Source organism: Chlorocebus sabaeus, chromosome 1 (assembly GCF_047675955.1).
Source record: "Chlorocebus sabaeus isolate Y175 chromosome 1, mChlSab1.0.hap1, whole genome shotgun sequence".
Taxonomy (NCBI): domain Eukaryota; kingdom Metazoa; phylum Chordata; class Mammalia; order Primates; family Cercopithecidae; genus Chlorocebus; species Chlorocebus sabaeus.
In genome coordinates, this window is record NC_132904.1 from 42594801 (window position 1) to 42611793 (window position 16993).

At 33.4% G+C, this 16993-nt stretch overlaps 1 protein-coding gene across 5 annotated transcripts in view; it reads right to left on the reverse strand.

The window, feature by feature from the left end:
• ANO5 (anoctamin 5) overlaps positions 1–16993 on the reverse strand; it is a 100786-nt gene that overhangs the window by 64708 nt on the left and 19085 nt on the right. For 2 of the 5 annotated variants that reach the window (XM_008004181.3, XM_073017754.1), the window contains exons 3-4: positions 9630–9680; positions 2642–2683 (exon numbers count right to left, since the gene is read on the reverse strand). In XM_008004181.3, the coding sequence (XP_008002372.3) occupies positions 2642–2683; positions 9630–9680 (93 nt within the window). The remainder of the gene's footprint in view (positions 1–2641; positions 2684–9629; positions 9681–16993) is intronic. The other 3 variants (XM_008004186.3, XM_037999571.2, XM_037999570.2) reach the window with 3 other exon arrangements.

The following is a 16993-nucleotide window of genomic DNA, read 5'->3' on the forward strand; positions in this document are numbered from 1 at the left end:
TAAGCATGTTAACTACAAGGACATACAACAAAAAATGCTGCAAACATACCAAAATATGAAATGGATATATATCTATACACACACACACACACACACACACACAGATCCCAAAATGCACAGAGACTGACTTGTTATCTTTATTAAACAACATCTCACGTAGTCCACTAAAAAATTCATGGCTACATGCAAATCTGGGGGTACAATTAATTACAAACCAATTAATGGAGTCTCACTATAAGAAAACAAATGTATGATTAATGTTTATTCTATGCTTTTATAAAATTGTCACTTCCTAATTCAACTTTGTAAGGATTAAAATAAAATCAAGGTGCAGTTAAATATTAGAAAGCAAGTAGCTTATTAGCTGGCATCACAAGTTAGATTTCATGCAACTCGCCCTTCAACATCAATTTCCCAGGTGAGCAAAAATCAATTCTTTGTTTAAATTTGCAAGAATTATCTCAGTATAATAATTACACTTATAAGTCCAACTTTCACATGTTGTGTAGTTAGTTCATTAGCTCCTTCACTTTAAAAACAGCAAAAATATGACAGCGCTTCAGAAGAAAGAGATTTCATGTTTGACTGATTTGGTTTTCTTTTAAAGTTTATATCTAACATTTAATATTCATAATAGCCTACATGTATTATTATACTTAGAATTATGCAAATAGATAATACAGTGGCTGTCAATGAGATAATTTTCCAATTGCTTTAGCTCACCTGCGAATGAGTAACTATATGGTTTTAATTTTGACAACCAGTGTTTCTATTAATTTATGAGTTTCTTTTATTGTGTACCCTACGGGATTATTTTACCCAAGTCAGGTGAGACAGGCCTCCCAGAAAAAGGAATGGATGAGGATCAGTTATATGCGAATAAGCCATAAGTCTCATGTTTGATCTGTGGTCTATGAACAAAGTAAGAGCATTTACATAGCTAATGAAAAGCTGATGTGTCTCAGAAAAAAACTAGCTCCCAATGCACAGGAAGAAATGAGTGGAAAAGGGAACAAATAAATTTTTTAAAAAACATCTAAGGAATCTAGAGATTAAGTGCCAAGATATAGTGACTCAAATGTTATGTCTGAGTTCTCTTCACCTCAGCCAAAGAATGCATAACCATCTTCTATTTCCTAAAAGAAAGTAAAAGAATCTGAGAAAAATCAAACTGCTATCATACTATACTTTGCTTATAAATCACTAAAAATTGAAAAGAAAGAAAAAACAAAACCAAACAAATCATTGGCACTCTTGTAAATCATCACAGTGTTAGCATCTTATGAAATCCACCAAAATTCTTGGAAGGCAACTGAGGCAGAAATAGTATACTACTTAGACTAAAAAAAATCAAAGCTCAAAAATTAGAAGAAAAAAATAGTACTCTTGCTCTAAGTCTGTGACAGTCACATTTTGTATGTTAGGGGTTTTTTGTTGTCTTTGTTTTGTTTTGTTTTCAAAAACTAATATATTAACAGGTACTTATATTGTTTACACAAGCTAAATCTGGGTACACAAAGAGCAGTTCTGGTGACAGAACATGTGCACACAGGAATTAACAAAACTCATATTCAGAGTATTTGACTAGAAAATAGACAAAGTAGCTAAGAGAATAGTAACTCCAATGATTTTCCTGAGTGCTCAGTCAAAAATAGGTAAACATATTGTCGTCCTGAAGGCCAAAGGCTAGCTAGGAAAACCCGAATTTCTCTCATAATATCACACCCTGACGATACACTATAAATCTGTTTTAAATATGGGAAAAAAATCACTGGGAGCCTTATAAGTCACCATGAGGGACATGTCTCAGGACTACTAATAAAAATCAGTTAAGGCTGAGGCAGAAAAATCTGATAATTCTGTCACATATAACTGAATGTTACTAAAACACATCATGATTTTGTTTTGCTCAAAACATGATATAAATACATTTTGTAGTATGTGTGGGCATTTGTGTTTATACTTGGCTTGTCCTTAGAAATACCTATTTGTAATTATGTAAACATCTGAGTGACTTCTCTGTAAAGGATGTAGTTATCCTGTGGTTCAAAAACCTGAATTACCAGCTGGGTGTGGTGGTTCATGCCTGTAATCCCAGCACTTTGAGAAGCTGAGGCGAGATGATTGTTCGAGCTCAGGAGTTCGAGACCAGCCTGGACAACATGGTGAAACCACTCATCTCTCCTAAAAATACAAAAATTAGCTGAGCATAGTGGCATGCCCCTGTGGTCCCAGTTACTCAGGAGGCTGAGGTGGGAGGATTACATGAGCCCGGGAGGTCGAGGCTGCAGTGAGCCGTAATTGCACCACTGCACCCCAGCCTGGGCGACAGAGTGAGACTCTATCTGAAAACAAAACAAAATAAAACCCTGCATTGCTGATGAGAGTTCATAAACCTCTGAAACTGTATGAATTATGTGTGTGTGTGTGTGTGCGCGCATACATTTTAGGAAGAGGATCTATAGATTGAATCTAATCCAAAACAAATTAAGAATCACTATTCTTAAACTTCAGTTGCCTGGGGACTAGGAATCAATGACAACGTTCCCCTAAATCAAAGTATTCTATTGGAAGAAAAATAACTAAGGCTACCACTGCAGCCATTCAGAGCATAAGCAGCATCATTCAGCACTGGTTTTACCATAAGCCGCCGCCTCAGGAACAAATTGAATCGCTTTGCAGGCTGTGAAGCAACCAACAAAGAATTAGCAATTCCTGCCCAGAATTACAGTAAAGATTCCAAAAACAGACACAGACAAACTAACCCTCAATATGATCATTTTATAAATGTGTGTGTGTGTGTGTGTGTGTGTGTATGCATGACATTTCAAACTGGAGGATAGAAATTAGCAAGGAAAAAAGAAGAAAAAAATGGGAAGAAAGCAATTAACATGTAAAGAAAATAAGGAGACTTCAAAGTAAATTTTCCTAAATTCTTTAAATAGCAACTAAAAATAACAAATATTTGTGGATTTATATTTTATTATATTTATTTCAACTTTTTTTTAAGTTCAGGGGTACATGTGCAGGATGTGTAGATTTGTTACATAAGGAAATATGTGTCATGGGGGTTGGTTTTACAGATTATTTCATCACCCAGGTATTAAGCATAGTACCCAGTAGTTATTTTTCCTGCTTCTCTCCCGCCTCCCATCCTCCACCCTCCGAAAGACCCCAGTGTGTTGCTTCCTTCTATGTGTCCGTGTGTGCTCATCATTTAGCTCCCACTTATCAGTAAGAGAACATGCAGTATTTGGTTTTCTGTTTTTCTGTTAGTTTGCTAAGGATAATGGCCTCCAGTTTCATTCATGTCCCTGCAAAGAACATAATTAAGGAAGAGAAAAATAACAATAATAAAGGAAAACATGAAAATAATAAAAATATAGAGTAAAATAGATATTTTGTGAAGTATACCTGTATATAACCAGGAAAAGAAAGTAAAATTACTACATTTATACTGAGATGATGTGTAGTATGGAAAGTTTACCCAGGGTTTTTTTTTTTTAAATTTCATGAGCATGCAATATACTAGATTACAAAAAAAGTCATTCAGTTATTCAAATGCTGAGCTGTCTCCAATCTTCAATTATATGGTCATTATTTAAAACACAAGGTCAATTACCTAAAAATATCTGGGATACTCAACTATATTTGAAAGAAAACCAAACCTATAGCATAAATGAGCAAGAATTGAGTGTATTTTATACTGTAATGAATGGATAAATAATCCAATACAATTTCTTAACCTAGTCTCTTACTGGAATAGGCTGAAGAAGTCTAAGCAACTGGTGAAACTATTGGAGTGAAAATTTCTGCCCTGTAAACTAATGCCTTCCATATGTAGATAGAGGAGTTAATATTGCTGTTATTTAAAAATACAAAAGATATAAGACAAACATTGGTCATTGCATAAAATATATTTTAAACTATATTATTTTGACGGCCTGAAATTTTTCACTTCAGTATTTTTATTTTCTTGGCATCTTTCACGAGATTCACAGGTTACTATTTTTCTCAGATGCTTTCCCTAAACTCATTAAAGAATTGTTAAGACAAATGAAAGAGTCCCACACTAAAGGACCATGCAGGGCCATATTGTGACTTCCATGGATCATAGACCTAAACATAAAAACTAAAACTATAAAACTGAAGAAAATCTTAGAAAATCTCCCCCACTTTGGTGTAGGCAAATATTTCTTAAATAGAACACAAAAAGCATGGATGATAAAAGATAAAATATGAGAAATTGAACTTCTATACTTCTAAATGTGCTTTTCTAAGAACACTGCATGTAAATGAAAAGGCAAGCAACAAATTGGAAGAAAATGTTCACAATAAGTAAGATTGACAATGGTCTCGCAATCCAGAATACATAAACAACTCTTACAAGTCAATACAAAGATAATCAACTCAATTTTTTTTAATGCAGAAAAGATTTGAATGGTTCACAAAAGATCTATGAATGTCCAATATGCCCATGAAAAGATGGGCAACATCATTATTTATAAAAGAAATGAGAGTTGAAATCACAAGATATTACTACTCATCCACTAGAATTACTGAAATTAAAAAGCTATCAATATCAATATCAAATGCTGGTGAAGATGTACAGCAAATAGAATTCTTATACATTGCTGGTAGGAATAAAATATGGTACAACCACTTTCAAAAATAGTGTGACAGTTTTACATAAAGTTACACCTATATTTTCCACATGACCCAGAAATTCTACTCCTAGGAAATTACCCAAGATTAATGAAAACATATGTCTCTAAAAACACTTCTTACATGAATGTTCATAACAGCCTTATTCATTATGGTCTTCAAACTGAAAACTATCCAAATATCCATCAATGGGTGAGTAGACAAATAAATTTCAGTATATCCATAAAATGAAATATTACTGAGCCATAAAATAAAATAAACAATGATATCTCCAGTACAGATATATTCAAAAAGAATCAATATACTAGTAATATTGGAGTTTTGGATGAGTCTTAGAAGCATTATGATGAGCAAAAGCAGCTAGAAGCCAGATACAAACTAGTGTATACTGTAAAATTCCATTTATATATTATATTAGGAAGAAAAAAAATCAGCACTTGCCTAGAATAGGGTAGGAGGAAAACTGCTAAGGGGAACTTTTTGAGGAAAAGGAAATCTTCTACATAAATTTTGTTAAAACTCATCAAACTACACACTTAAAAAGGGTGAATTTTATTGTGTCTAATGTAGAACCAATGAAGATAAAACCTTTTTTTTTAAATTTCGGACTTGAGCAATGAAAAGAATATATTGCGTGTTGTTGCTGAGATGCAAAAGACTTCAGACAAACAGGCTTTTTGGTAGGGGAAGATCAAGAATTACATTTTGGACATATTAATCTTGAGATATCTTTCAGACATCCACATGCATATAATAAGAAAGCATTTGGATATTTAAAACTGAAGTTGAGGAGAAATGACTACACTCGAAACTTAAATTTGAGAATTGTGATGGCATATCAATTGTATTTAAAGCCATGAAACTGGATGAAATCACTAGGAGACTGAATTAATGACTGTATCATAAGGTGATAATATCTAAATATATTTACATATCAATTATAAATACTGTGCTAATATTCATACTAATTGCTTCCTGTCATTTTACTCAAAGGCCCCTTCTGATTGGTTTGTGCCTATGCCATATCAGTTATTAAATATTTGGAATATCATCCTTGAGGTTAACAAGGCCCATACTCCAAAATCTGCTAATTGCATATCTGTCATTATTTAAGCAAACTTTAGTGTATCTTTTCAATTCCCATTCTTTGCTTACTAAACTCTAAATACTTACCTAACTATTCTGTCCAGTCCCGTATAGTAGTCACTTTAAGATAGGTTATCTTAAGCATAATAGTTTCCATCTTGCTATATTTCATTCAGTGGCTTTACTGACCTTTCTATACTCACAATCTGTGTAACTATTTAGGTACTCATCCACTTTTCACTATTTTATTTCAAATAGAATTTTAAATTACATTAATTATTCTATATTTATAAAATAATTGATATTGAGTTTCTGTCATAATAATCACAGTAGAAACCGCAAGACTCTATTTTTTTACCCAAAAACATATCCAGTGATATTCCGTTGGTTTATCCAAGCACATTCACTCTCCACTCCTCTCCACCCTGCTTTTGTCCTGTGCAGGTAACCAAAGAGCTCCCTTGACCTCTTGCTTCTCATGAATGAATGGAAAGAATAGATAGTGTTTTCCTTCCTAAGGTTGAATTCAGGAAGGCTGTGTCCCCTCACTAAAGGTCATTGTGCCCCCTGATAATGTCTTTGGTATATGACTTTTTCCTTTTGGGTTCCAATAAGTGCTCCTTACACTATTCCCTTCAGTTCTATGGATTTTAATAAATTCAAGAGTACTAGACCTATATATACAGAGATTCCCTTATACTCCATTTTTGTAAAAGTCTTTATGAAGTCCTTCTTAAATTATCCTACACTGAGTAGGCCTAACAGGACCCTGATTTATACAGATTTTTCTTTTGTGATATTTCTATGATAGAAAAGAAAAAAAAAAAAAACATTCCTTGGGCACACAGTTGATTCTAGGACTGAGGCAGGAAATGTACCAGATGAGCTTGGAGCATCTTGTCAGAAAGTAGGAAAATACTCAAAACAAAACTAAGCACAACAATAGGGGTATGCCAAGGGAATACAGGAGTCAACTGAAAAGCTCCTGGCCAAGTGATATGGCTTATGTCTTGTAATTCCAACCACTCAGAAAGCTGAGATGGGAAGACTGCTCGAGCCCAGAAATTTGAGAGCAGCGTGACCAACACAGTGAGATCCAATTTTCAAAATAATAATAACAATAATAATAATTATTATTATTATTATTATTAGCTGGGTGTGGTTATTATTATTATTATTATTAGCTGGGTGTGGTGGTATACTCCTGTAATCTCAGGGAGGCCAAGGTGAGAGGATTACTTGAGCCCAGGAGTCTAAGGCCACAGTGAGCTATGATCATGCCACTGGACTCCATCTGGGCAACAGAGCAAGACGTTGTCACAAAAAAAAACTTCCAATAGACAAAGCTAGAACAATTTGAGCAAGAAAATAAAGTAGTATTTGGTTTATAACTGGTTTATAACATAAAGCATAAAATAAATATCCAGAAGTACATACTGACAAAAAGAAAGGAAGAAAGATCTCCCACACACAAAAAACAATTCCAAATAATGGATTCACCTATAAGGAGGGAGAGCATAATCCCAATCCTTTTGTGTAGGCTGCAAATAGTGACTTTCATCCGAAGAATGCAGTATGGAAAGGGAGAAAAAAACAAAAGAGTAACTTTACAGTGAAGAAATCTGTTAAACGTTACTTCAAGCCAGGTAATCAAGGTTAAAACATTAAGGGTGATTAAGTCATGTTGATAGAATATACCCTTGATATGACATGAAGAGAACGACACTTCTATTACCTTCCTCCAAAAACACATAATCCAAGTCTAATCATAAAAAAAAAAAAAAAAAAAAATCAGGAAAGTCCCAATTGAAGGACATTCTACAAAATACCTGACCAGTACTCCTTGTCAAAGCTGTGAAGGATATAAAAACCAAAAGTACATGAAACTGTCACAACCAAGAGGAGCCTGAGGAGACATGACTACTAAATGCAATGCTGCATCCTCAATGAGATATTGGAATAGGAAAAGGATCTTAGGGGAAAACTAAGGAAATCTGGATAAAGCATGAACTTTATTTGATAATAATGCACCAATATAGGTTTATTGTTACAAATGTACCATACTAATGTAAGATTCTAATAATAGGAGAAAATGAGTGTGGGGTATAAGAAACGCTGTTTAGATTTTCTTTATAATAAAATATAAAACAATATTAAAACAAAGTATATTTTTAAAAAGAAGCCTAATGTTAAACAAATTACTATTTAATCAAAGACAATGTCAACCTTAGTGAATCAAATACCATACATCATTTTAAAGTCATTTAGAATTAAAAAATTAAATTATATGTATTTAACATATTTGGGGAAAGTATCTGCAACTTCTGTCACAGGCAAGGAGATAACAATAAATATGTAAAGAGCTCCAAAAAAAATCAAGAGTAAAAAGAAAACTCTGACAGCAAATGGACAAGATATATGAACAGAGTGATCTAGCAAAATAAATTTAAATGACCACTCAATGCAGAAAAAGATGAATATCTCATATATGTTGTGAGAAATGCAATTTTAAATGATACTAAGAACTGTGCTAAGTGAAATAGCTCCCAATAGCCATTATCTATCTCACTACCATGAGACAGGCAAGAATCTAGAAGTGTAACAACACACTGCTGATAGGGTTGTGGGAAACAGGCACTCTCATAGGTTTGTTACAAACACAAAAGGCAGGGGAATTTGGCAACATACATGAAAATTACAAATTACATATACCTTTATTCTCTGATAAATGAATTCCATGTAGAAAAATAAAATGACCAAAATATTATAAGACTAATTCCCAAGAGTATTCATTTTAGCAACATTTGTAATAGCATTGGAAAAATAAACCAAACAAAAATGGTAACTATTATATAAAAAGACTGAGAGGACAAAGAAGAAAGATTTCTCTGAAAACACTTTGTTTCATATTTTTAACCTAAGATAGATTTACCTTCAAGCTAATAAAGTATGATCTTCAGGGCATCTTACTTGCATCTGCCCCTTCCAAGGGTTTAGGAAGGACTCTAACAATGTGTTCTCATGGTAAAATATTTTCGTAAATGCTTTAAAGTAAAATATTTTTCCATATGTTTCTTAAAGAGTGATACCAAAATTGTATAAGCTTTAGGCTCACCTAAATGTTATCTGATCTGTAGATTTCAACTTTGGAATCATGTAAAAATGCTTTATGTAGTTAAAAAAAAAAAAAAAAAAAAAAGTAAAAATAAATTTAAAAAGAAAACAAACCAACAACATTTCAATTGTTTTAATTTGATCAATATCACAATCCTCATTCCAGAACACTAAAGATTAGTACCCTAGTGAAAAGCAAACTATCATCCTTGCTAAAATTATCAGTATAAGAATATAACTCTATTTCCCTATCTTCCCAAATGGAATTTTGTACTTACTAGGCAACTAATGAAAATGTTCGGGTCCCTTTACCAGCCTTTTAATTGACATTTAAGTTTGATTTTTAAATGAATTGTAATTTTTCATGATTATCTGCAGGCATGTACTTAGAGACAAGAAGAGTGATGCAATAGAGAAAGAATACTGAACTAAGCCTCAGAAACTTGAGTGCTAGTCAAGCATCAGCCTCTTAAACATATTGATAACATTGGTCAAGCCATTACACCTCTTAGACTCTTCATTTTCTCATAGAAAAAATAAAATCCAAGCAAAGTGTTATACTTAGCGTGTCATTCTTATTGATACATCTGATGTGTTTCCCCCCTCAAAGAAACTGATTTTTTTTCCTAAAGTAATACATTATCAAATACCGTGTATGAGAGCATGTCAAATAACTGAACTGGAAAAGAGCATCACCATTGCAGACTACAAAAAATGCCCCATCTGTGTCCATGCAAGAAAGGATAGTACTGGTTGTTGCTTACCGTTGTTTCTTCATTGATGAGAAAGCTGGTCTCTCTGCTGCTCAGGCTCTGCTAACAGTACCAGGGAAGATATAATGTTGTTATTAATAGTGCAGGTGGAGCAAAGGGAACTTTTACATTTTAGTAACAAAAACTCTGTAATCTCTATGCAGAAACATTTAATCTGGAACCATGTTAAATCATATGCAAAACTGTAGGTATATATATATATATATATATATATATATATATATATATGTATACATAGGCATGTGTGTCCATGTATGTGTCCTATGTATCTGTAAATGTGTCTGTGGCGCAGGGTGTGTTTGTCTGTGCCGTGAAGACAGACAGTGAGCTTCAGAGAGAAGTAGTATTTGGGAGGTAGCTTTCTCAAATCATAAAAAAAAATCAGATACAAGAAATGGTTAAGAACTACTACATTACTGAGAAATAACAAGGAGGTCTAATCTTTTTATGATGCTGCATCCTGAACAGGACCAACAGGAAGGGCAGAATTAATCAGCTATTTTATGCCCTTCAACAATTATTTGAAATCATTAAAGGGAATACCTTGGAAAATACACCATCAGGATTCTTAAGAATTTGAATTTATAACCCCTCCAAAAAAAGCCATACATGTATAAAAATACACATAAACCACTTATAATTAACACAATAGGGATGCCTCCCTCTGTGTATGGTAGATTCCCAGTTCCTCAGGTTACATGATGGTCCACACAACACAGGACACAGACCTGAGATAACACTCAATCACTTCTCAGCAGTCTCTAGTGACAGGCAGATACGGAGAGACAGCAACTAACAGAAATGATTGGAAATTCATGTCCAGATTGGAATTCACTTACCTTATTCTTGGAAAAATCACAATCAGTATCTCATTACGCCCAAATAATGCTGGGCAAATCCGTTTTCAAAATAGCAGATAAAATGTGCGACAGACATATTTAAAACATACTCAAAGAGAACCTTGGAAATATACCCAGTGCTACAAAAGTAAAGTAACAGAATGTGCCAAAAGGCAGTAATTTCTCTGTGTTCTTTAAAAGAGAATGAAAGATAATTTTGAAAACATACAATTTTCATACTACTATATTTAATATAAATTACAAGATAATGCAATCTATTGTACTAATGTAATACTGAAACGGGGGTGGGGGAGGGAGTGAGAAGACTGAGAATCTGTGAGTAAATACAGGCCTAAAATACAGTTATAATTAGAATCCACTTATATGTGATTATATCTACTTGTGGACCTTGAATGAATTCCACTAGCTTGTCTAAATACAACAGATAGCAAATGAAGTTAACAAGCATCTTGATCACTTAACTCTGAAATAGTGGCCTCTAAAAATACACTGTGCAGCTATATTTCTACTAAGACAATAAATAAATTTATTATAGCTTCATTTATATTGACTCCTGATAAGTTTTTCCAATTATCCTAGAGAAATGTTAGTTGTTTTGCTTACAGAAGGATAGAAGAAAACCATATATTCAAAAGCAACCAGGCTAGTCACTTTACAATCTCTCCCTTTAGGAAAAATCTTTGCTCTGATTTCCAATCAAAAGACATCGTTATAACTTCACTTTGCAGAATGTAAAATAAAATAACTATTTTGCTGAGTATGTCATTGTCTCATTTCTTACTAAGCTTAGTCTTAGGCAAAACGAGAATCCTTGATGTACTTTCAGACACAATTCTTAAAACAGCATTCTTAAAGAAATATTAAACAGTGAATAAGGAGCTTTAGAATCAGATTACCTGTGTTCAGAATCCCAGCTCCAAAACATAGGAGATATAACAATAAAACAATTTATATAGTTTCAGTTTGCCTCATAACTTTTTTCTTCAATTATATAAAACCCATTAAATACATATGTAAAACTGATTACATTTGTAAACTTCAGCAAGTTAACCTCTCCAAACCATAACATCCATATAGTGAGATTAAATAATACAAGGGAAGTTCTCAATAAATTTTGGCTTTTTAAAATTAATGTTTGTTACTATCGAGTAATCATATAATAAGTATGTTAATAATGTCATACATGTTTAATTCACATGCATTTTCTGATTTCCAAAAAGATTGTAACAATGTCCAATGATGGACTCATACTAATTGTAAATCAGAGGTAAAACTAGAATAGCTCTTTAAATATTTAAGCAATCATGAAAGTACAGAAGACCCTTTCAAAGTATAAAATAATTTTGAAATAATGAACCTAGAATTCCTACATATTCTTCTGTCTTGTAAAAGCCTAAACATTCATAATATCTATAAATTTGTTGCTGGACAAAATCCATTGATTTCTAGTCAATTCTGCCTCAATCCAATAGTTGAATGAATATGCTATAATACTTATTTTTTTTGAAAATTGCCTGCCTCCTGTCCATAGATGGGGTTAAAAAAAAAAAAAAAAAAAAAGACCGCAATGTGTAGAGCCTGTTTTCATTGCATTTGAGTGTCAGAAAAAATATAATTTAGCATTGAGGAAAGTGAAATAAGTTGTATTCACTTTTTTTAACTTTTTATTTTGCAATAACTATAGCTTCACAGGAATTTGCCAAAATAATACACAGAGATCCCATGTAACCCCTACCCAGTCTCCTCCAATGGTTATTTTCATCTTACATAACCATAGTAAAACATAATAATCAGGAAGTTGACACGAGTAATGTGTCTGTATAGTTGAAAGTAATTTTGTCACATTGGTAAGTTTGGGTAAGACTCAGCCCTGTCAAGGCATAGAGCTATTTCATCCACAAAGATCTCCCTCATACCACCTTTTTAAATTTATGTCCATTTTCCTTCCCCTCAACATCCAAGTCCCTAGAAATCATTAATTTGTTCTCCATCTGTATACTGTCATTTCAGGAGTGTCATAAAAATGGAATCATAACATATGTGTTCCTTTAAGATTTTTTTTTCCACTTAGCATAATGTCCTGGAGATCTATCCAAGTTGTGTTTATTAATAGTTCATTCCTTTTTACTGATGAGTAGTTTTACATGATAAGATTGTGCCACACTTTATTCACCTGCTATAGGACATTTAGGTTATTTCCAGTTTTGGCTACTACAAATAAAGCTGCTATGAATATCTGTGTTTAGGTTTTGCAGGTGAATATACGTTTACATTTCTGCTGGATACATCCCCAAGAATATGATTACCCAACTGACATGAAAATTACAATTTAGGTTTTTAAGAAACTGCCCAACAGTTTTCCAGAATGACTGTATCATTTTATATTTCACCAGCAATGTATGAGATATCTAGTTTCTTTGCACCCTTACCAGTAAGTTGTATTGTCACTATTTTATATTTTAGCTCTTCTAATAGGCATATACTGATATCTACTTAGATCTTATTTTGCATTTCTTAGTGGCTAGTGATATTGAAGTTCTTTTCATATGTTTATTTGCCATCATATTTCCTCTTTAGTGAAAGATCTCAACATGTATTTTGCCCACTTTCTAATTGGGCAGATTTTTTGTGTAAAATATTTAAATTGTATGGGTTCTTTATAAATCACAGATACAAGTCCTTTGTCTGATATAGGATATGCAAATATTTATCCCAGTCTGTAGCCTGTCTGCTCATCATCATAATAGGATCTTTCACAGAACAAGAATTCTTACATTTGATAAACTCCAATTTATCACTGCTTTTCGTTACTGTTTTTGTTTGCAGATATGACATGACTACAAACTCTTCACCAAGACCTAATTTCCAAACAGTTTGATCCATTTTTTCTTCATAAAATTGTATAGTTTTATGTTTTACATTTAGTCTATGATCAATGTTGAATTAATTTTTGTATAAGTTATAAAATCAGGTTAAGTTCATAAGTTTGCCTACGAATATACAAATGTTCCAGCCTGTTTGTTCCGTTGAATTGCTTTTGCATATTTGTCCAAAATCATTTGGCTGTACTTGTGTGGGACTATTTCTGGGATCTCTATTCTATTTCATTAATCTACATGCCTATCCTTCTCCAAATATCACACAGTCTTCATTATACTGCAGCTAAAAAACAAGTCTTAAAATGAGATAGAGGGTTTTCTCCCACTTTCTTCTTTTTTTCACAATCATTTTCTCTTCTACTTCCTTTGTATTTCCATAAAATTTTCTGAATAATCTTGCCTATGTCTATGAAATGTCATACAGACATTTTAACTATATACCAATTTGAGTTTCCACATTCTTATTACTAGTATATAGAAATATAACTAATTTCTATATAATTTTCTCATTTTTTACAACCTTCTTAAACTCAGTTGCAGGAAATTTTGTTTCTGTCTTTAATTTTGTAGATTTCTTGGGATTTTCTATGTATTTTGTCATGTCACCTGGAAATGGGGAGAGTTTTATTTGTCCCTTTCTGATCCGCATACCTTTCCTTTTATTTTCTTGTCTTATTGCAATAACCGTCAGTACTATATTTAATGAGAAGGGTAAGTGAGGACATTTTGCCTTGTTCCTGATCTTAGGAAGAAAGTATTCAGTCTTTTACTATTAAGTATACTGTTAGTGTAAGTGTTGTGTGGATGCTCCTTATCAGGTTAAAGTGGTTCCTCTCTATTATTGATTTTCTGAGAGTTTGTGTTTGTTTTTAATAAATGGCAGTTAAATTTTGACAATACTTTTTTCTAATAAAAATCACATGATTTTTATTCTTTAGCATTTGGTGAATTATGTCAATTGTTTTTCAAAAAAATGAATGGAGACCAGGCGCAGTAGCTCACGCCTGTAATCTCAGCACTTAGGGAGGCCAAGGTAGGTGGATCACTTGAGGTCAGGAGTTCGAGACCAGCCTGACTAATGTGGTGAAACCCCATCCCTACTAAAATTATAAATATTAGCTGGGTGTGGTGGAACCTGTAGTTCCAGCTTCTTGGGAGAGGAAGGAGAATCGCTTAAACCTGGGAGGTGGAGGTTGCAGTGAGCCAAGATCACACCACTCCACTCCAGCCTGGGTGACAGAGCAAAACTCTGTCCCTTCCCACACACACACACAAATGAATGGAGCCTTACATCGATACAGTAAACCCACCTGGCTATGTTGCATAATTATTTTTATATTACTGAATTTTATTTGCTAATATTTTACTAAGGATTTTTGTTTCTACATACATGAGAGATACAATTTGTAGTTTTGTTTTTTTGTTTTGTTTTATTTTGTTTTGTTTTTAACTGTCTGTCTCTTTTGGTACCAAAGTAAAGTAGGGCTCTGACATGAATTGAGAAGCATCTTTTTTTCTTCTATTTTCTGGAAGATATTGTATAAAATTAATGTTAATTCTTCTTTAAACATTTGGTAGAATTCTCCAATGAGACCATTTAAGCCTGGAGATGCCTTTTAGGAGAATTTAAAAATTACACATTCAGTTTACTTAGTAGCTACAGGGCTATTCAAATTATTGTTTTAATGTTGAGTGGATTATAGTTGTTTGTGCTTCTTGAGGAATTGGTCCATTTCATCTTAGTTGTCAAATTTATGTGTGTAGAGCTGTTAGTAGTATTCCTTTATTATCTTTTTGGTATCTACAGAGTCCTTATTGATATGTCCTGTTTTATTCCTGATATTGGTTATGTATGTCCCAGCCCAATCCCCTTTCTGCCAGTCTGGCTAGAGGTTTGCCAATTTTATGTATCTTTCCAAAGAAACAGCTTTTGGTTTAAATTATTGTCTCTAACACTTTCTGGTTTTCAATTGCTTTTATTATTATTTCCTTATTCTACTTGCTTTGGGCTTGTTTTGCTCTACTTTCCTATTTATTTATTTATTTATTTATTTAGAGACAGAGCTTCACTCTTGTTGCCCAGGCTGGAGTGCAATGGTGTGATCTCAGCTCACTGCAACCTCTGCCTCCTGGTTTCAAGCGATTCTCCTGCCTCAGCCTCTGGAGTAGCTTTGATTACAGGCATCTGCCACCATGCCTGGTTAATTTGTTATATTTTTAGCAGAGACTGGGTTTTAACATGTTGGACAGGCTGGTCTTGAACTACTGACCTCAGGTGATCCACCCGCCTTGGCCTCCCGAAGTGCAGGGATTACAGGTGTAAGCCATCGCTCCCGGCCTCTATTTTCTTAAGTTGGAAGCTTATTACATATTTGAGACTTCTCCTCCTTACTAATATAAACATTTATTGCTACAAATTTCCTTCTCATTGCTGCTTTGGCTACATCTCTCAAATGATGATATGTTCCAATTTCCCTTTTATTTAGTTCAATTTTATTTGTCCCCCACCCCTCTCCTTGAGAACTTCTTTGACCCTCTAGATTATTTAGAAGTTGTACATGCTCCTGTTACATTTCTAACTTTATTCTATTGTGATCAGAAAACACACTCTGTATGATTTCAATTCTTTCAAATTTGTTGAGGTTTGTTTTATGGCCCAGGATACAGTCTATCTTGGTATATAATATGGTTTGATTCTGTGTCCCAACCCTAATCTCATCTAGAATTGTAATACCCATGTGTCAGGAGAGGGACCTGGTAGGAGGTAATTGGATCATGGGGATGGTGTCCCCCATGCTTTTCTCATGATAGTGAGTGAGTCCTCATGAGATCTGATGGTTTAAAAGTGTGGCACTTCCCCCCTTGCTCTCTCTCTCTCTCCTTCTCTGTCATGGTAAAGACATGGTTGCTTCCCCTTCGCCATCTGCCATAATCATGTTTCCTGAGGCCTTCCAATCATGCTCCCTGTTAGGCCTGTGGAACTGTGAGTCAATTAAACTTCTTTTATTCATAAATTAACCAGTCTCAGGTAGTTCTTTATAGCAGTGTGAAAACAAATTAATACAGTATATATTCTTTCATCACTTGAAATATTCTACTGTTGTTAGGTGGAGTAGTCTATAAATATAAGTGACATCCTATTGGTTGATGATGTTGAGTTTATCCATGTCCTTGCTGGTTTTCTATTTAGTTGTTCCATCTATAGGGATACTGAGGTATCCAGTTATAATTAGTTATAATTACAGATTTTGTGTAATACTTCTTTTTTATTAGTTTTTGATTAACATATTATGATGCTGTTATTTTGTGCATGCTCCTTTAGTACTGCTATAGGTTCTTATTGGATAGACCCTTTTATCATAATTAACATCCCACTATGTCCTGGTAATTTTATTTTCTCTAAAGTATTCTTTACATATATTAATGTAGCACTCCTTTATTATAATTAATGTTTGTATAAATTTATTGTGATAATGTAGTTTTTTTGATGCATTTATTATCATGTTTTTACTCCACTTTGCAAATCTGTCTTTTAATTGGTATGCTTAGACCATTTACATTTCATGACATTCCTGATGTATTAGGAATTAATTGTGCCATTTTATCTTTTTTTGTT